The sequence below is a fragment of the Callorhinus ursinus genome, unplaced genomic scaffold (assembly GCF_003265705.2).
Source record: "Callorhinus ursinus isolate GAN/ISIS: 27379988/994484 unplaced genomic scaffold, GSC_fseal_2.0 scaffold19, whole genome shotgun sequence".
Classification (NCBI taxonomy): Eukaryota; Metazoa; Chordata; class Mammalia; order Carnivora; family Otariidae; genus Callorhinus; species Callorhinus ursinus.
Window position 1 is genome coordinate 1,662,719 of NW_027397081.1, and position 21,533 is coordinate 1,684,251.

The window sequence follows — 21,533 nt, forward strand, 5'->3', positions numbered from 1 at the left end:
AAAAATGCGGTTAGGTTAAGGAGCATCTTGGACAGCATCCAGCAAACAAATGTTCATATTATATGGGTCCCAGAAGGAGGAGAACAAGACAAAGGGGCAGAGAACTTATTGGAGAAATAATAATGGAAGACTTCCCTAACCTGGGGAAGGAAATGGACAGCCAGTTCCAGGAAGGAGATCCACCCTGCAATGCATAATAATTAAGATAGCAGAAATAGTCTTAAAGAGAGAATTTCAAAAGCAGCAACAGAGAAGCAATGTACAAGGGAAACCCCTTAAGGCTGTCAGCTGGTTTTTCAGCAAAATCTTTGAGGTCCAGATGAGAATGGCATGATCTGTTCAAAGTGGTGAAAGGAAAAGCCTACAACCAGGAATACTCTACCCAGCAAGTGTATCGTTCAAAATTGAATTAGGTTCCCCAGACAAAAGCTAACCAAGTTCATCACTGTAAAGCTGGCCTTACAAGAAATGTTAAAGGGACTTCTTCAAGTGGAAAAGAAAAGGCCATAATTAGAAATAAGAAAATTATGACTAAAAAGATGTAAAATATGACAACTTATAAATAAAACGTGGAAGAGGGAATAAAAAAGTTCTTTTAGAACGTGTTCAAACTTAAATGGGCCATGAACTTAAAACAGACTGCTATATACTTAGGATCCTGTATGTGAACCTCGTGCCACCACAAATCCAAAACCTGTAATAGATACACAAAAAATAAATCCAAGCAGAATCTACAGAAAATCACTAAGAAATAGGGCAAGAGGAAAAGCACATAATAGAGAAGAACTACAAAACAACCAGAAAACATGAACAGAACGGCAGGAATTGCGTTCCCGTCAATAATTACTGTAAGTGCACACAGTCTAAACGCTTCAGTCAATAAACACAGGATGAGGAACGGATAAGAATGGACAAGGCATGCCATGCATATAGACTGGGGGAAAATGCCAGGGTAACAGTACCTACACAAAATGGACTTGAAGACAGACTGTAACGAGAGTCATAGAAGGCCATCACGTAATTCTAAAGGGGTCAGTCCACCAGGACTGTGTGACAGTTGTCTTTATGCAGCCAACGTTGGAGCTCCTTAATACATGAAACAAATAGTCCTAGAGACACTGACAGTAATCCAGTAACAGTCGGGGACTTCAACACCCCACTTAGATCAGTGACGATAACATCCTTGCAGAAAATTAGTAAAGAAACTGTGTCTTTGAATAAGACATAGACCAGATGACCTTAACAGAGACACATCCATCACACTGCATACAGAAACAGCAGGGTACACATACTTCTCAAGTGTGCTTAGAATACCGTCCATGACAGCTCACATGTTAGGCCACAAAACAAGTCACCATAAATTGAAGAAGAGTGAAATCTTTTTTTAGGTACCTTTTCAGACCACAAAAGTAAGAAACTATCAATCACAGAAAAAAACTGGAAAACACATATGTAGAAGCTAAACAACATGCTACTAAACAGTGGGTCACTGAAGAAATCAAAGAGGAAATTAAAAAAACAGCTGGTGATTTATGCAAGTGAAAACGGTGGTCCAGAATCCACTCACCATGACGAGCACTGAGTCCTGTACAGAAGTGCTGAACATTATGTTGGACACCTGAAACTTACACTGTACATTAACTACACCACAGTTAAGGTAATAACAATTTGAAAAAAGAAAGCACAGTGGTCCAAATTCTTTGGAATGCAGGAAAAGCAGTTCTATGATGGAAATAGATGCCCATGCAGTCTACCTCAAGAAACAAAAATTTCAAATAAACAACCTACTTTGCACCTAAAGGAGCTAGAAAGAGAACAAACAAAATCCAAAACCAGGAGAAGGAAGGAAATAATAAAAATTAGAGCAGAAATAAATGATACAGAAACTAAAAAAAAAAAAAAATAATAGAACAGATCAGTGAAACCAAGAGATGGTTCTTAGAAATAAGCAAATGTATTAATCTCTAGCCAGAGTCATAAAAAGAGAGGAAGATACAGAAGATGCAAATTAACAAAATCACAAAGGACAGAGGAGAAATAACACCACAAAACACAATTGTAAGAAAATATTGTGAAAAATTATACACCAAGAAATTGGGCTGCCTGGAAGAAATGGATAAATTGCTAGAAACACATAAACTACCAAAACTAAAGCAGGAAGAAATAGAACATTTGAGCAGACTGATGACCAGCAACGAAATGGAATCAATCATCAGAAAACTCCCAACAAACAAGAGTCCAGGACCAGGCAGCTTCAAAGGGGATTCCATGAAACATTTAAAGAAGAGCTGGGAAGACATCCCAATTCAGTCTACGAGGCCAGTATCACCCAGATACCAAAACCAGACAAAGATACCATAAAAAAGAGAACTACAGGCCAGTATCTCTCATGACTATAGATGCAAAAGTCCTTAACAAAATATTATCAAACCGAATCCTACAATACATTAAAAAAATCATTTACCACAATCAAGTGGGATTTATTCCTTGGGCTGCAAGGGTGGTTCAATATTTGCAAATCAATCAGTGTGATACATCAATGAGAGAAAGAATTAAAAAAAATCATTTCAGTAGATGGAGAAAAAATATTTGATAAAGTACAACATCCATTCATGATGAAATCCCTCAACAAAGTAGGTTTAGAGGGAACAAACTCAACATAATAAAGGCCTTATATCAAAAACCCATAGCAAACATTATCCTCAGTAGGGAGAAAAAGAGCTTTCCCTCTAAGGTCAGGAAGAACACCAGGATGGCCACTCTCACCATTACTATTTAACACAGAACTGGAAGTCCCAGCCTCAGCAGTCAGACAACAGAAGGAAAGAAAAGGCATCCAAATCAGTAAGGAGGAAGTCGAACTCTCACCGCAGGTTATGGCACGATGCTATGTACAGGAAACCCGAAAGACTCTGCTGAAAAACTACTAGAGCTGATGCACGAATTCAGTAGAGTCACAGGATACAAAATCAGTATACAGAAATCCATCACATTTCATCAGGGAAATGCAGATCATAACCACAATGAGATACCACCTCACACCTGACAGAATGGCTAAAATCAACAACCCAAGCAACAGCAAGTGTCGGTGAGGACGTGGAGAGAAAGTGTCATGCTCTGCTGGGGGGACTGTCAGCCGGTGCGGCCACCACCATGAACACAGTGTGGATGCTCCTCAGAAATTAAAAGTACAGAACTGCCCTGGGATCCAGTAATTCCACTACCAGGTATTTACCCAGAGAAAGTGAAAACACCAATTTGAAAAATATACATGCACCCCGACGTTTACAGCAGCCAAGACGTGCGTGTAACCCAGTGCCTAGCAAGAGATGCATGAATAGAGCAGATGTCGTCTCTGTGTAGAATGGTCTATTACTCAGCCATGAAAAAGGATGAGCCTCTGCCGTTTGTGACCACATGGATGGACCTAGAGGGTATAATGCTAATTTAAGTCGGAGAAAGACAGATGCCATATGGTTTCACTTAGATGTGGAATCTAACAAAAGACACAAATAGACAAAAACCAGACACAGAGCCAAAAAATACAGAGAGCAAAGGGAGGGTTGCTGGGGGGCAGGGGTAGGGAAATGGACAGGTGACGGAATGAGTAAGTCACAGGAGTAGAAGGCGCAGCACAAGGAGCGGAGTCCGTGACATTGTGAGAGCGCCGTGTGGGGACAGATGGCGGCTACACTCGTGAGTGCTGCACACGGCGTAGACTTGTGCACCTGAAGCCCGGGTAACAGTGTCAGGAGAGAAGGCAGGCCCAGACCCCATCGTTCCCACCACTCTGGGTCAGTGCGAATCCTCGAAGAACTTAGAGCAGGAGGGCGGTTTTCAGGACTCACTCTGGCTCTGACAGGACGGTGACCCGCACAGGGCGAGCAAGGCACAGTCACCTTGCCGGTCACACCAGTCCTGCAGGGTCGGGAGAGTAGCAGGGTCTCTGTTTTGCTGCTGAAGAAACCGACAGGTCAAGTAAGTGATTTTTTTCTGGGTCCCACAGTGGTAGCACCATGGTCAACAATAACCATTAACCTTAATTTGTATCATGTGTCAGGGGCTGTGTAAAGTGTTTAAAATGCAAATTATTTAGGCCTTCCAAAAAAGTTTGAAATAAGGCATCGTCTCCATTTTCAACTAAGAAACTTGAAGCTCAGAATGGTGGGTTGGTCAGCAGTTCACTTCAGATCCAAGCTTCGGACGAGTCCTGAGAGCCAAGAGAGCACCACAAACCAGCCTCCTGCCTGTGTGCACGCAGCCCACGGCCCGTGGGGCTACGGGTGGTTTGTGCGTGTGTAACGCAGCTGGAAACTGACGGAGTAGTCGTTCATGACAGGTGAAAACTACATGGAATTCAGTTTCGGTGTCCATAAATGAAATTTTCGGGGGAGAACAGCCTTGCCCATTTCTGTAGATATGCTCTAGGACTGCTTTTGGACAACAGCAGAGCTGAGGAGCTCCATCGCAGACCATCTGACTCACAAATCCTAAAATATTACCTGGTCCCTCACAGAAAAGTTTGCCAACTCTGTATAAACTTAAACTCTCCAGCTTCTGCTTGAGTGAAATATTATTATATTGTTGAAGAAAAAAATTTTTTAGGGCAGCTGTAGATGTTCTTAATATGTTTTACAGAATTGAGGGGGGAAGAACATTAACATTTCAATGCATTTTACTAGGAGGGAAGCATAAAATGAAAGGAAGCATCACATCAATTTGTGTAAACCGGTAAGAAAAAAAAATACTTTTTCCATTTACTTTTACAGCTACTTTATGGCAGAGGTCTACAGTCCTTTGATAACCTTGGAGGAAATAATGCACTTCAAAACTTTGGGGACAATTCCCCTTAAGGCAGAAGAAAGTTTTTTTCCCAGATTATTTCCACATTATTATCCACCTAATCACCCTGAATAGCTTCATGTTAGCAGAAACATGCCCAACACTCCAGTCATTTGCACAACACTGCTATAAAGCAGACAGCACGTCCATTTTTTAAAGAACATTTTAGGTCCTGGCTGACTTTTTGTCTTCGTTTGCATATGTGGCAATAGTCGAAGGACATGAGCAACGAGTTCTACGGCTTTTATTGGGGGAGGGGCTCTACCATTGCTTCTATTATAAATGCAATGCACTTTGCCAATTAAAGATAGAATTAGGAATTCTCAGGGGAATTAAAAATAAAATGCACATGAAGCTATTTATGTGCACTAAGATAATGCTCTTACTTAATTCATACACTCATTCATGATGCAGATTCTTAAAGTTGTTCCAGTTCTAGCTCAAGAGTGGTGGTTGAAATAATACAGGTCCAAATTAAGTTTTTTTTTTTTTTAAAGATTTTATTTATTTGAGAGAGAGAGAATGAGAGATAGAGAGCACAAGAGGGAAGAGGGTCAGAGGGAGAAGCAGACTCCCCGCCGAGCAGGGAGCCCGATGTGGGACTTGATCCCGGGACTCCAGGATCATGACCTGAGCCGAAGGCAGTCGCTTAACCAACTGAGCCACCCAGGTGCCCCCAAATTAAGTTTTACCCCAAAAAGCATTAGCTTTCCCTAAAGCATTTCCCAAAAATGTTCTATACGACACTATTCTGTAATGGTTCTCTGAGAAAAACTGTTCCGTGAACATCACCTCTTTGAGAATATTACTGATTCTGAGTAGTCCCACAGAGAACCTCACACACAAGTTTTCATGCACCTACGCCCCACCCTTCACTTAGATCTAGCGTTTTATGTAACAGTTTGGGAAACATTGCTTGACGAGGTAGATCAGTCTGAGATGGGGCCCTGTTCTCACGTTCCACAGGAAGTCACTTGGCTTTTGTGCCTTCCGTCTTTCCAGTAAAGACTGCTACCTAAGTTTGTCCCCTTCCAGGACCCCCAGGCCTGGACCCCCCAACAGGCACCAAAAGGGACAATTCACCTTCAGAATCAATTCTACTCCTAGGGAAAACAGGACTAAAAAGTGATTCCACAAGCCACTCACAAAAACAGTCTCTATGCTACTTTTATATGAAAATATTATCACCATGGGTATCAGAACATATGCTCAAAACTCTGCCTTGTATGCACTCTGGTTTAAAAATAATAACTTAATATATTTTCTATGTGGCTTTTTTCTCCCTTAGGCACTTACTATGAAAGCAGTTTGTTAGCATTATGTTCTTGAAAACTATGAGCAAAGTATTTTTCAAAATACAGTTTACAGGGTAGTCAGGCATTCTTGACTGACTGAACAGCATCTTTCAAAATACTCATTGCTGGCAGTTTGTTTCCTGTTTTAAGAAATTTAATTTCTCTGGAGTTACATTGCTAAATTGCATCACTTTTATGTGCATTAAAGCTCTAATGATTTCCTAATATCTCCTTTTCTGAAAAAACAAAAACCCTATGTGTTGGAATAAGTTAGTTGGACTTTATGCATAAGCTAATGAGAAAAATAATAAAACAGGCCACCCGGCTGGTTCATTTGGTGGAGCAAGCAGCTCTTGATCTCAGGGTTGTGGGTTCAAGCCCCACGTTGGGTGTGCAGATTACTTAAAAATAAAATCTTTAAGAAAAAAAAAAAAAGAAATCTAATAAAACATATTAGCCAGATACTTAAAACATAGTCAACCTAGGTCATTTTGTTATTTTCTTTGGTTTGTTGCCTGTTACCTTGTAAAGTGTACTGTCTTCTTCCAAGTGTTCGCACGCTGCTTGCTGTCTGTGGCACCCTGCACCCTGTGCTTGTAAAGCTCCTTTCCCTGGCCTGGCCAGGAGCATGAAATTTCACACGTTGGCCTCATTATTGAGCTGAGCTAATGGACCAGCTCCTATTTTAATAAAGTTGGATATATGAACACATTAACCACTTCAAATTAATCACAGTATACAGGTTTTTAATAATTAAGTTTTAATCATGTCAGACTACTTTGTTTACATGGCCTGTAACATTATTGTCAGGCTTCCTACACTGTCTCCTTGTTCACATTCATCTGTGTATTTATTAATCACACCTAGTGTGTTTATGAATAGTTATTAGTAAAATTTTAGTTTCATGCAAATATTTCAGCCCAGCAGGGTCTTCAGCTTTGTCTGTTAAGAGAAACATACTAAAGAAAGAGTTGTGTCCTAAGAATGTAATTGAGCTGAGCAGTGTTCATGGAGCTTCTATGTGTACAAGGTACTGTGCTCATAGTGAAAATGCCGAAGTACTTAGCTCTGCTACTTTGACCATCTCTTTTTGGTGATCTAAGAGCAAGTCCATTTCACTTCTTTTCAGGTTATAACGTTGACCATTTAAGAGATTTTGAGAAATGACCAGCAAAATTTTAAGACAAGACTGTGGGCATGGGGGAAACGGGGGAAGGGGATTTAAGGGAACACTTCCCTTGATGAGCACTGAGTAGCCTGTAGAAGTGTTGAATCAGTATATTATTGTACACCTGAAACTAAAATAACACTGTACTAAATAACTTGGATAAAAAATAAAATGTAAACAACAAAAAATAAAGAGCTTAGCACAGTGCCAGAAGCAACAGTGCTGCTTTGCCGTTAAAACACTGGAGGTTTTGGTAGCAACATTTGTCCCCCTACTTAACAAGAAAAAACAAGCAGGACTGGAAGGATTTGGAAATATATGCAAACACTAGTAAGTTGATAGTGAATTATGTGAAATACCAATTTTGCATTACCGCTAAGTCCTGATTTAAAGAGAAAATTGCTTGGCATCACAGTGAAGAGACACAGAGCAGATCTTCTGTGTAGAAAGGAATAACATTGTAACACATTTCAGTACAGTGTTTCCATTTTCATGTCTGGCGTAGAAGTTACGACCAGCAAACTAGTATCAGGTGGCAGAGAGAGATAATTTAAGACCTTGCCTGGGACTGTAAACAGGCATTCAGAGATTTAGATCATTTCAGCCCAAGTATTATGTAATGTCTGCTCTCTGCTGAAGAATTTAGAGGTAAATGGCCTGCACAAGGTTATTAACGTCAGGAATGGCTGAGGAATCATGACAATTACAGAAATTTCTGGAACCTCAGGCTCTGCCATTTAAGCAGAATTGGAGAAGAGGGAAGGGATTAGGCACTGACAGGTAACGCATCAGAGTTCTCTTTACTCCAAATCCTGTATTTTGTCTGAGGTCCAAGTGAGGACTCATTCTCTTCATTAATCCTCGTTAGGTTAACATATCCCAGAGGAGTATTTATTTTGATTTTCTAAAATGCTCAGTCCCCCAAAACTTAGTCTGTGTATTTAATATGAATGCATTGTTTCGTAAGCTAAATTTTCAGCTTCAAAGATTAGTATGCTCTTTATTTGGGAATATACTAAAATGCTTGGCCTTTATAATTCTGAGCACATTAGCATATAAAATACTGTTAAATGGATGAATAACTGGCAGAATCACCAGTACAAAGAGAGAAAACTTAGATTCAAGGCAGATGTTCTTTTTATCTATTTGGGCAATGATTCTATATAAAGAATGAGTTTTGTTATATGATTTAGGCATGTTAGGAATGCATGAGCTTTCAGAGGGACTTAACTGATCGAGATCAAGTACCAGGAGAGGCATTTTCATGTGTACTTAAGGGGGTGAGGGGAGATTGGAAAAAATAATCAGAATTTCATATAATGTCCTCTTAGACTTAAAAATACGTTTGTTGTATTTTTTCCATGAAGGAAAAAGTATTTTTATTTCTGTCTGTCCCAGCACCATCTGCAACATGTATTAGATGCTAAAAACTGTGATTTTTTTTCCTAGTTGATATGAGAGTTCATAGGGAGTTTAAAAAAAAGGTATAGTATGCTGCCCCCAAATTAGAGATACGTGGATAAATACTTTATATTTGAGTTTTTTGATGCATCATCGAATCCTTTCAGCATCCTATCAGGTGGGCAAGTCTGTTTTTCTCCCTTTTATAATAGAGGAACTGATGCTCCGAGAGTCATGTACTTAGGGTCAGGAGCTCAGAGCTGGAACGTGATTCATTTCCTTAAACGCGTTTGTCTTCTGTCCTGACAGTAACTGTGGGACACAGTCTTTGGGTGCCCATACTCGTATACGCCAAGTCCTTTCCCCAGCTGGACTGTCTGGCTGCTCTACCACAAGTCCTTTCTCCAGCTGGACTGTCCGGCTGCTCTACCACTTGCTAACCCGATTACTGTGCTGAATCCTCTCCGGGCTTCTGATTCTCCGTTTGTGAAATCCTAGAATGAGTCTAACTTCTCCTCTAAGTCTCATTTCAACTCGAAGAAGTAATCCATTAGTTGAATAAAATGATGTAAGTTCAATATACACATTAATTCAAAATGTGAATTGGAAATACTATGAACTTGTGATATTTTTCTTTAGAAAATACATAATTCTAAGCTCCAGGCACAGACTAATCCTAGAGGGAGAATGATAGATCATTCCTCGCACCCAGTTTACAATCCCTGATACCATTTCTCGTTAAAGGAATCACAGATCCCCAGAATGACTAATTTGATTATTGAGACAGGAAATGTACAAGATGAGCTTATAAGACTTAGGCATACTAGAAGGCAAGAAAGCTACTTAAGATGACTTGAGACATAACAAAAAAACAAAAACAAACAAAAAAAATACTCAAAAGCCAATTTAAGAGTTCCCCTTGAGCAAAGATGGACAGTTTGAGTAGCAGTAAGATAATAACTATGTTTGACTGAAGCACACCAAGAATGTTTTAAGAAAGAGAGGGGAGGTCATTAATCACCTTTACCATATGCTAGGGATCAAATTTATTTTGAAAGCACATAAATAAAGGGAAGTTGTTAGCATTTATTGAGCCTTTTCTAAGTGAATGGTAGCTCATGACGATCTAAAGACTGGTAATGGAAGTTTCTTGCTGTAGATCTGTCTCTGCCTGGCATTAGCTTGCCGTTCTGTGATCATGAATGTGATGATAATCTCGTGGCTTCTAATGTGTAAAAAGACAACCAGATATCATGTGCCTATTGATGAAAGCATACAGTACCACCTATGCAGGGTTTTTGCCAAAAATTCAATCTGAATCTAAACTTACCTCCAGATCCAGTTCACAGGAAGCAGAAAAATAGGGTGCCATGGGAATGGATCCAACCAAAGCCAGAATGGAGGAAGCTCTTGGGTATGGTTTCTTCAGCAAACAAACTGCAAGGGAAACAGGAGGAAAAACCTATAAATTTAGGAAAATTCAGAGACATACCAACAAAATGCCGTGTGTGGACTTTATTTGAATTATGGTTCTAACAACAACAAAAACTTAAAAATAGGTATTTAACACTCAGGAATTACTGTTGGGAGAGGATCCAAGATGGCAACATGGAAGACCCTGAACTCCCCTCCTCCACAGACACACGGAGTCTATGCACAGAGCAGCTCCTCCTGAAGAACAGGACCAACTGAACAGCCTCTGTATGGACAGAGGACAGAGGAACCACGGAGAGAACAGGAGACACAAAGCCTCATCCCGCTACTGCCATCTGCAACCAGAGGGTCAGTCCTGAGGGACTCTGCGCATATTCGTCCACTCTGGCTCACAGAAACAAAAGCTGTGGTTTACAAGGGCAGCTACAGTTTCAAGGATCCGGGCCTCGTGTGTCTGCCCAGCGGCGGGGGGCCTGTGGGACTCCCGTGAACTGGGGATGGGGGCTGGTGGGTGGTCACCTTCTCCTCTGTCTTGATGGTGCAGATGACGCAGCATCGGGGCGCCCTGGCTGCTTCAGGCACACGGCCCACAGCAGCCCGTATGCCCTGAGGCACAGGAAAAAAAAGGCCAGAGTTTAACCAAGAACGGCTGGGATAGAAAAGAAATAGCCCCAGAAGAGTTGCAGGAGCGCTGTCTGAGGTCTTGGGTCAGAAGGGCTGGTGAGCTCCTCCGCCTTGCTGGCGTGGACGGGAGTGGGGCTTGGGGCCCCGGCCAGCCAGCCTCCTTAGCAAGTCCCAGGACTTAGCAAAGGGACACAGGACGCTGCATTCAAAAACATTTATTTCCAAATGCCCATGGAACATTCTCCAAGCTGGATCACATGTTAGGCCATAAAACAAGTTGCAACAAACTAAACAGTGAAATCATGCCAAACACCTTTTCTGACCACAAGGCTATGAAACTAGAAATCAATTACAAGTAAAAAAAACTGGGTAAGACAAGCACGTGGAGGCTGAATAGCATGCTACTAAACAACTGGTGGGTTTACAAAGAACCAAAGAGGAATCAAAGAATACCCAGAGACGTAAGAAAATGAAAACGATATCCCAGAATCTTCGGCATGCAGCAAAAGCAGTTCTCAGAGGGAGGTTATTCGAGATACAGGCCTGCCTTTCAAGAAGAAAGAAAATTTCAAATAACCTAACCCTACATCTAAAGGAACTAGAAAAAGCCCAAAATTAGTAGAAGGAAGGAAAGAACAAAAGATGAGAGCAGAAATAAATGAAATACATACTTGAAAAAGTGAAACAGTAGAAAAGATCAAAGAAACCCAGAGCTGGTTCCTTGAAAAGATAAAATTATTTAGCCATTCTTATCAAGGAAAAAAAAAAAAAAAAACCTCAAATCAGGAAGGAAACAGAAGTAACAACCAACACCGCAAAAATACAAAGGATTGTAAGACACTGTTACAAAAAGTGATATGCCAAAAAATTGGACCTAGAAGTAGGTCCTAGAAGTAGAACCTAAAAGTGCCATTTTTATGCAGTATGGAAAGTCCTAGCCACAGCAATCAGACAAGAAATAAAAGGCATCCAAAATTGGTAAAGAAGTGAAACTCTGACTATTGGTAGATGACATGATACTATTATATGTACAAAATCCTGAAACTCCACCAAAAAACTATTAGAAGTAATAAATGGATTCGGTAAAGTTGCAGAATACAAAATAATATACAGAAAATTGTTGCGTTTCTATGCAGTAACAACTAAGTAGCAGAGAAGAAAACAGTCCCATTTACAACTGCACCAAAATGTATAAAATACCTAGGAAGAAATTTACCCAAGGAGGTGAAAGACTGGTAATCCAAAAACTATAAAGCACTGATGAAGGAAACTAAAAACACAGACAAACGTAAAAATATACCATGCTTCTGGATTGAAAGCATGGATATTGTTACGATGTCCATAGTACCCAAAACAATGCAGAGTCAATACAATTCTTTATCAAAATACCCCTAATATTTTTCCATAAAACTAAATATTGGGCAGAGGATGTGAATAGAAATTTCTTCAAAGAAGACACACAGATGGCCAACAGACACATGGAAAGATGCTCAACATTACGAATTGGGGAAATACAAATCAAAAGCATAATGGGATATGACCTCACACCTGTCAGAATGGCTGGAATCAAAAAGACAAGAGATAGCAAGTGTTCGTGAGGATGTGGAGAAAAAGGGACCTTCGTGCACCGTTGGTGGGAACGTAAAGTGGTGCAGCCACTGTGGAAAACAGTATGGAGGGTCCTCAAAAAGTTAAAAGTAGAAATACCATATGATCGGGGCGCCTGGGTGGCTCAGTTGGTTAAGCGACTGCCTTCGGCTCAGGTCATGACCTCAGGGTCCTGGGATCGAGCCCCACATCGGGCTCCCTGCTCGGCGGGAAGCCTGCTTCTCCCTCTCCCACTCCCCCTGCTTGTGTTCCCTCTCTCGCTGTGTCTCTCTCTGTCAAATAAATCAATAAAATCTTTAAAAAAAAAAAAAAAAAAGAAATACCATATGATCCAGTAATTCCACTACTGGGTATTTACCCAAAGAAAATGAAAACAGTAATTAGAAAAGATACGTTTATTGCAACATTACTTACAATAGCCAAGATACGTAAGCAACTTGTGTCTGTTGATAGATGAGTGAATAAAAAAAATGAGGTACACGTGCGCGCACACACACACACACAGGAATATCATACAGATGTAAGAAAGGATGAGATCTTGCATTTACAATAACATGGGTGGACCTTAAGTGTCTTAGGTTAAATGAAGTAAGTCTGGCAGAGAAAGATCCTAGATGATTTCACTTATATGTGGAATTTAAAAAACAGACAAAGAAACACATGAAAGGGGCACCTGGGTGGCTCAGTCGTTAAGCGTCTGCCTTTGGCTCAGGTCATGATCCCAGGGTCCTGGGATCGAGCCCCGCATCAAGCTCCCTGCTCCACGGGAAGCCTGCTTCTCCCTCTTCCACTCCCCCTGCTTGTATTCCTGCTCTATCTTTCTCTGTCAAATAAATAAAATCTTAAAACACACACACACACACACACACACACACACACGGAAATGGGTGAAATAGATAAATGGGCATTAAGAGGCACAAAATTCCAGTTATAAAGGAAGGAAGTCATGGAGATGAAAGTACAGCATAGGGAATATTATCAAAAGTATTTAATAATTAATAGTGTGTGGTGACAGGGACTACACTTACCGTGAACATTGAGTAATACGTAAGATTGTCAAATCACTATATTGTGCACCTGAAACTAATATAACATTGTATGTCAACTCTACTGAATAAAAATTGTTAAATTTGGAAAAAAATGTTTTAGAAACATAGAACAACTACTATGGAAGATCCTATGTAATGACAAACTGCTTATGGAAACTGTAAAACCCCATTCCTGAACAGGGATAGTTGAGTTGGAGAAGTAGAAACTTATGTCTCATTTCTGCATAGCATTAAAATTAATCTTCAAAATTGCCTAATTAAGTGAAATGGTAGGTAAATTTCTAACAAACAGAATTTATGTTTGTTACTGTTTGATGGGATGACCCAATTATAATATCACCCACGACCCCAGAAACAGAGAGGTCTGTTAAGGATTTAGAAGCAAAGCACTGCAACCTCTTACCTCATTTGTTAGACGTTCTTTTCTGCTTTCTCTGGTTCTGGATTCTTAGTATTAAGCTCTGGTGGGTTTTCTTCCAGAGCTAACATGAAATTCCTGTGCTTAGACTTGCTGAAGCTGAAAAGGGGGAAAGAAAAATCAGAAAGGTAAAGAGCCAGTGCCACCTCCTCCCTTGTGCCTGGAGAAATGCAGACACGGTCCTGCATCAAGGAGCTAGTTTGTTGTTTTTTTTTTTTTTTTTTAAGATTTTATTTATTTGAGAAACAGCAGGTGAGAGAGAGAACATGAGTCGGGGTGGGAGGCAGAGGGAGAAGCAGACTCCCTGCTGAGCAGGGAGCCCGATGCGGGACTCGGTCCCAGGACCCTCAGCGACTGAGCCCCTCAGGCGCCCCTGGGAGCTAGTTTTGATGAAGTGGTGAATTGAGAGTATTAACAAAAGCGTCAGTCTTACCTTTTAAATATGAAGACTGGCATGAAAGTGTATAACCTTGTTCAGGTTGGTATTTAATAAACATGCATTTTAAGGCAAGTATCTCAGAGATCGTTTTTGTTCTCCAGAATACACTTTTCAGTGCCTAAAAAGGGGATCATTGTTAATACTGATTTGCAGTAGTAGCAAATACAAGAGCAAAAATTGTATTTTTATCTTTTAAAGGAAACATTTATAGATGAAATGTTAGGATGTGTCGGATTTTCTTCCAAATGCTCCCGGTTTGAGGCTCGGGGATGGTGAATGAAGCCCAGCTGGCTGGGAGTGGGTCCCGTTGCAGCTGGACCGTGGGATTTACTCTGCTAGTCCTCCTTTAAACCATTTCAGAATAAAATATTCAATCTTACTATTGGGGAGAGTTTTGTTTGTCTTTGGTTCTCTGCCGATCTGCTTTAACATAGTATGTTACTGTATTTTAACACAAAATGGTTTCTCTACAGGGTGCATATGGTCCGTATTCCCCCGATGAGTGCGTATCTTTGCCTGTGTACACGAGCTCCGAGAGGGACCGCGTGGTAGCCAACATGGACGTCCCGTGTGGGGGCAACCAAGACCAGTGGATTCAGTGTGGAGCGGCTCTGTTTCTAAAATATCAGTAGAGTCTAACGATAATAAAAGCTGTCTTAGCAAAAAGAAACATTTGCTACTTCAACTTAAAATCAATAGGTGGTCAGTCTACATTTAAACTGTTAGTTCAAAAAATTATCACATTGTTACCCACCTTGTGTTTTTGATCTCACTGGGTTTTTATTTTAATGGGTCATGACAGTGCATGCAACTTTTAAAGTAACAATTCATAGGTTCATGTTAAAATGCTGTATTCCCTTGAGAACATTAAATATTTTTGTGAAGCAGTTCATGTTTCCAGTGGCTCAAAAAATTAATGTTGTATGTAAGAGGTTGAAAATAGTGTATTTAAGGAATCTAATTTGGCTACTTTTTGGTATCATAATTTTGTGTTAAAATATAAGACCACTTTTTTCCACTCATGTGGGTTTAGATAGGTGTTCTCTTTTTAAACAAAAATATATTCTGTTTTAGTTAAAAATTATATAGCATCTCAAAGTAATCCAAAAGAAATGGGGAATAACAGCACAAACCAGGGTAAGAATTTTACAAATGGAATAATTAGACAATGAGAGGTTATCATTTCCCACGTAGATGACTTTTTACCATCTGTTTCTATGAAACAGTAAAATTCTACAATGGCTGGAAGCTTTAAATATATGTTGTAATTTTAGAGTTTGTGAGCAGTTGGAATTGGGTTCAGAAATCTTAACTACTTGTCGTATTACCATTTGTATGGGTCCAATCAGGAGACCAAAAACAAACCAAACCACCGCACTGGTTTAAAGGGTGAAGTTCAACATAAAGATTAACCTACCATAGAAGAAAGTGAGACAAGCCCATCTGATACCGCCCGACAGGACGAACGTGCGAGGGGGCGGGGCTCCCGAAGCCTCGGGGTCATACCTCGTTGGACAACGTCTAAGTTTACTGAGAACTTTCCTGAGTTTCTGCAGTTCCAGGCAAGCCCAGGCCTGGAAATTAGGAGCTCCAGAGCAGGCAGGGGCTGCGGCCTCAGCAGGTGAACCGTGTGACCTGCTTCTGGCCAAAACACTGTGAATACAGACAGGATATGGTAGCTTCCAGATTCCTTCACAGGGCACGGCCAGGCCAGTCGGTCGTCCTCCCTCCCCTCCTCGTCATCTCCTCTGCTGTCTTGGGCCCTGTGTTTGCAGCCACAAAGGACAGAGACAAACACGGAAAAGGCGGGACTCTGTGGAGCATGGATACGCTGGATGCGTTAACTCTGGGCTTCATTATACAAGAGTGACTCGGCACGTCTACAGGACGATGTACTGCTGTCCTAGTCCAAACAACGCTGGCTTTTAGAAATGAAAATCATTTAGAGATAAAAATGTGAACCTAAAAATGAGTTAGAATTCCACGTTGAGGGAATTCCCTTCAGAGCGCCTTCACTTGCAAGCTTTCTAAGTCTATTTGCAGGGTGTGTGATTATTGAAGTTACATACTCAGCTTTTTATAAACTCAACAAAGACTTCATTGATAATTTGCATTTGATTAGATTATTTTAGATCAAAGAAAAAATGGCATTATGCCTGGGCAGAAGCTACAATCACAGAGGTACCTAATTCCCAACCTGAGATCGAGGACGACGAGAGGAGAGGGGAGGGGCGGAGTCTGTGACTGCAGCCAACTTGCAGGTTTGTGGGGGACGCGGCACAGTGTCCGGAGTGCTGGCCTCTGGGAGTTCGGGCCCCTCCCCCTCCCCTTGACCAGACCCCTGAGCCCTTGAGCTTTGGTTTTGTGTCTGTGAAGTGGGGACCGTTGTGCGTGCTGTAAAGTGTGATTTGAACAATAATGTACTGACACCATGACCTAGAGCAAGCTCGATTAATGTTTTACATAAAACATTAATTCACTAGTTAGAAATAAAAATTAAGCTGGGAATCACATGATTACAATATTTCCCAGTTTTACATTATCTGGTGTATGTGTGACTGTGTTTCTAGTGTTAAGGGTCCATTTTATTTTCACAAGACACGCCACAGCTTAATCACACAGCTGTCTTCTGCGGCCATTGTTCCAAACCGACAGACACATGCTGAGCGTGTGCGAGCTCTGAGAGCGACTGCACGTGACAGACATGCGACAGGCCTATGACGTCCGAGTCACGGAGGAGAACAGTGAGCCCGCTCGCAGCGCTGCTCAGCCTGTGAGGTCTACGGGAGGGAAGGCCCTAGGGACGGAGCCGCCGAGCCCAGTCCCCCCGCAGTGTCAGACCGGAGCGAGGAGGCTTAGAGCAGGTGTGCGGGTCTGTTCATCAAACGTGTGTTTGCTGCAGCGGAGCTTCTGGCGAGGAGGTAAAACGAATCAACGGTGCCCGTCAAAATACTTGTGACGTTACGTATTTTCTTCGAAAAGTCAGCTCTGCAATGGACCTTAGGCAGAGAGCCTGAGGTGGGGCGGACACGCTTTCCTTCGTGACCTCAGCGTGCACTGAGCTGCCTCCCTCCATCTGCCCTCCTGCCTCACTCCAGAAAGTCGTGAAAGCAGGAGCTTTGTCTACTTCCTTCTCTTACAACGAACCCCATGCAGGGTCTCACACACACGGACGTACGTCGTGTCACACGGTCCCCTGAAGAGTGGGAACCCCTGTTCCGGACACACGCCTAACACCATTTCCAACGCCACCTAAGCCCCTCAATAGCTTCTCCCACCCCGGACCCAAGGCAGCAGTGCGCATCTGGGTTTTTCATAATTCCCTTTGGTTTCTTCATAATTATTCTGAATATGAATGAATTCTTAAACCCTATTTCCTATTTCGCTTACCTTGGCACATAGATCTGATTCTGCTCTTGGACCTGCCCCTTCACTTTTATACAGTTTTGACTCTCTGTCACTGCTGGGTAATTGGGGACTGTTTTCTCAGTATGAGTGTGTGAACTGACCGCTGACTTGTCCCGTCTCCTCTCGAGGACCTGATGCTACACTGCTGTGAGCAGTCGCGCATCCACGAGACTTCCCCTGGGGCGCGCGCCTCGCGGGGGACTCTGGTGTCCCCATAAGGAAACCCTGCAACTTCCTAAGATAACACCAAGTGATTTTCCAAGTGGCTCATCACTTACCAGGCGATAAGCAATAGTGCTGGGCACTCTTTCAAGTGCTTCACAGACTATCTCGTGCGCTTGAACCCACCCGCGGTCAAGTGAGTTCTTGTCACTCTGAGTCCTCATCGATGCTCAGCACCCATCTGGTGGACCTGAGATGCCATTACATGGTAGTTGTGATTTGCATTTCCCTGTTTACAAATAAGGTTAAGGGGCTTTTCTTATGTTTACTGTCCACTTGTGACTTTTCTTCCATGAAATGCTTTTATCTTTTGCGCAATTGTTTCTATTCGGTTGTCCTTTCTTAGATTTTTGCCAAATCAAACTTTTTTACTTGAATGCAGATTTTTTTCAGACTTTCCTCTGGTTTGTTTTCTGAGCAAGGTTATTAAAAAGCAACATTTTTTTTCCTTTAAAGTTTTACCTTTTGTTAGTAGAAGGACCACAGATAGTAACTTTATATCAGATAAAGCTATGTGCAAATCCCAAATTTAATTGCCTGTCATTTTATCTGTAAGTTACATGGCCCTAAGAAAATCAAAGAACACAAGAGGCTGCTCATTTCTGTGAAAGGAGAAATCAGAGCTTTAAGAGAAAGTGGGCTCCAAGCGCAATTTCAACTGCCGGGTAGGAGCTCCATGCACACACACTGGGGAGGTTCTGTGTGGACAGGCTTTGGGGACCGTTGCTGGTGCAGGGTGTTCAAGTAAAAAGCTTAAGAAATGAAAAGTCCAGTCAAGTTCAAGAGTTGAATTGCAGATTTTTGTGAGTAGATAGGAAAGTAGGTAGTGTATACAACTGATGTTCATGATCAAGGATTTCTTGTGTAAAAGTTAAATGCTGGAGCTCGTGATGTAGTGACAATAAACAAGGGCTCGTACGACAGCCAGAACGCTGGGAGGAACTTTCCTCAAGGCTTAGAGGCTTGGCTGTTTCTGCAGGCTGCTGTCCATAGGAGCAAGCAGGTCCCGTGCCAGCCCAGGGGCGGTGCCTCCGAGCAGGGAGGACCGGACAGGTGGTCTCGCGTGGCAAAAGCAAAGGGATCTCCCAGGAGGCTGAGGAGAACGGCTCCTTAAGGAGAGATGAGTCCAGTCTTGGACTCTGAGAGCCTCAAGAATTCATTTTCAGGCCAATAAAGTAAGGGTCATGTATGCACATGCTTTATCACTTGCAAGACGATTCTATGGGCAGTGTCACAACCACCACGCGAGGACCGCAGGACGGGGCTTGGATCGGGTGCGATGTGAACATTCGGGATGTTGAGCAGCTTGTGCGTTCAGACTCAGGACCCGGAGGCTCCGGCTGTAAAGCGGCTGACAAGACCTGCCTCCCGCCGCCCTGCTGGGGCCCATTCCCATGCTGTGCAAAGCAGGTGCAGCTCCGTCTGCCGGGCACCTCCTGCTCGGTTTCCTGAGCACTGCTCTGGCGACAGACGTTCTCCCAAGACCGTGGACCTGGGGTCTCTGGAAAGAAGAGATTCAGGCGCGCGCCTGGAGGACTCAGGACGGAAGAGGCAGAAACGCCCCATCTGCTGCGTTATCTTCAAGCCTGGTCTCAGCGGTGCGCGTGCACATACACACGTATGTGAGGTTAGGGGGTCAGTCAACCTAGTCTCAGATTTGTCACCAGCCCCCTGCCTCCATCCATTCCGGCTTTCCTGCCAGAGGTCGTTCTGTTCAGAAAAGCTTCATTGCACGTCTCAGCATCTGTGGCATTGACACATACGGCCTGATTCTAGCCCAACTGTCCGCCTGAGAAACACCATCAACGTCTGAGAAAGGCAAGCTCTGAAAAGAGAATTTCCACGTGAACAGAAGGGCTATAAAAATGGCCCCCTAACTGTATTCTCCAGAGATATGAATGTCCTCAAAGACGGAGCAAGCCGAGGAGCTGTTCCAGACTGAAGGGGAGTGAAGGGAGACACGGGGAGACAGTGTGGGATGGGCGGCTCCCGCATCCCGGGCACGAGGGAGTGCCGTGCTGGGCAGGAGGGTGACAGGATGAATTACAGGCCATAGATGAAACAGAAGTCCCGTTTTAATGTGACATTTACCGAAGTTGGTAACTATACTATTGGTATGCGGGACAACATTCCTTTTCTTAGGAAATACCAAGTTATTGAAGAGTAAAGAGTGACCATGTACAACTCATTTTCAAATGTTCAGGAAAAAGTAACCCGTACATACACATGAAATAATAGATGAATCTGAGTCAAGGGTCTCAGGGGCCCTTCTCTATTTTTGAAACTTTTCTGTAAGTTTAAAATTATTTCCAAAGAAAAAATTTAAGAACGTAGCTCATCAACTGCGTCCCACTGCGTGTAACCTCTGCTGTCAGTCTCTGGCTGATGCCCGCGAGCACCCCCGCCCATCCGGCTCCGGGAAACGTGGGGTTCCGACTTTACAACAACTGCCTGGGGTTTCTCCCAGACAAAACTGTGGGATCCTCTTACTGCACCCGAGGTCCTTACCTTTTGGAAAAGGGCTTTACAAAATATGCAAAAAGCCGAAAAGGAAATGAAATAAACACACACAATCTTTAAAAAAGAAAAGAAACATGTTTACAAAATGTAGGTTTCAGATCCAAAGCATGGACATGATTTTCTTTGGTCAGAACCACTTGAGCAGCCTAACTCAAAAAGACTTCTCAATTACACATACGAAGTTTGGAAATGCTACACAATTGAGGCAACAATAAAAAGAATACTTTAAAAGTTTCAACTTCTTCTCTCCAGAGGAGAGAATCACTGCCCCCCTCAAAAAATCGGTAAGAAATTTATAACAGCATGAGCTGAAATGGAAACAATGTCAGTAAGATCAAATTAAAATCAGTGTTATCTTAACAATACAGTTTTCTCAGCTGGAACGTTAGCTTTTCTAGGTGATACTCCAGGGACAAACTCTGGTGAGATCTAAAACAAACTAACACGACTACAGGTTTTTGTCTCTAACGTAGCTTAGAATAGTCCTTGTTTCACTAAACAACATTCACAATAGCTCTGGCTCTTATTTTACAAATAACTTTCTCTAAATGTCAGAGAAATTTTTTTTGACTACTTAACCATGTGTGTGTCCTAAGAGCAAAGTTTCAAATCTTTCAAATCTTTCAAATCCTCATTTCAAACAATGAGGATTAACAAGGATCATCCGGAAGCTAAGTGAGAAAGAGGAGTGACTTAGAGAAAATCAGAATGGAACAACTGGATGCGGACCATATTGAAATCACAACCATTCTGGGGTGTGGACAGACACCCAAGTGAGCCATCTGCCAAGGAGATTTTGCAAGAAAGAAGAGGCACAGAGGTAGAGGTAAGGGCCTGTAGGGAGGGAGGACGGCAGAGACAGGGGGCAGCTGAGTCCCTGCAAGTTTGCTGCGGGCTGAGGTGGGGTGTGCGTTGGGGCAGAGGGTGCCGGAGGCGCTGGGGACCGGCGGCTCTCCTAGGGGAGGCGTGAGAGTCACACTCAGTGTCCCTTCCCTTGTGAAATGTTCTGGTAGTCCCCGCGTGAGGTCCCTTATATTATGTGTTCTCCCGCACGTACTGGTTCATCGTAGTACTTCTCACAACAAAGTTGTGATTTGTGTATCTG

The 21,533-nt window shown here is 42.4% G+C and overlaps 1 protein-coding gene across 1 annotated transcript in view; it reads left to right on the forward strand.

Moving 5' to 3' along the window:
* Positions 1-21,533, forward strand: part of DYNC2H1 (dynein cytoplasmic 2 heavy chain 1) — a 376,065-nt gene that overhangs the window by 319,997 nt on the left and 34,535 nt on the right. The window contains exon 89 of the mRNA XM_025893740.2: positions 14,752-21,254. Coding sequence (XP_025749525.1) covers positions 14,752-14,910 — 159 coding nt within the window. The 3' untranslated portion in view covers positions 14,911-21,254. The remainder of the gene's footprint in view (positions 1-14,751; positions 21,255-21,533) is intronic.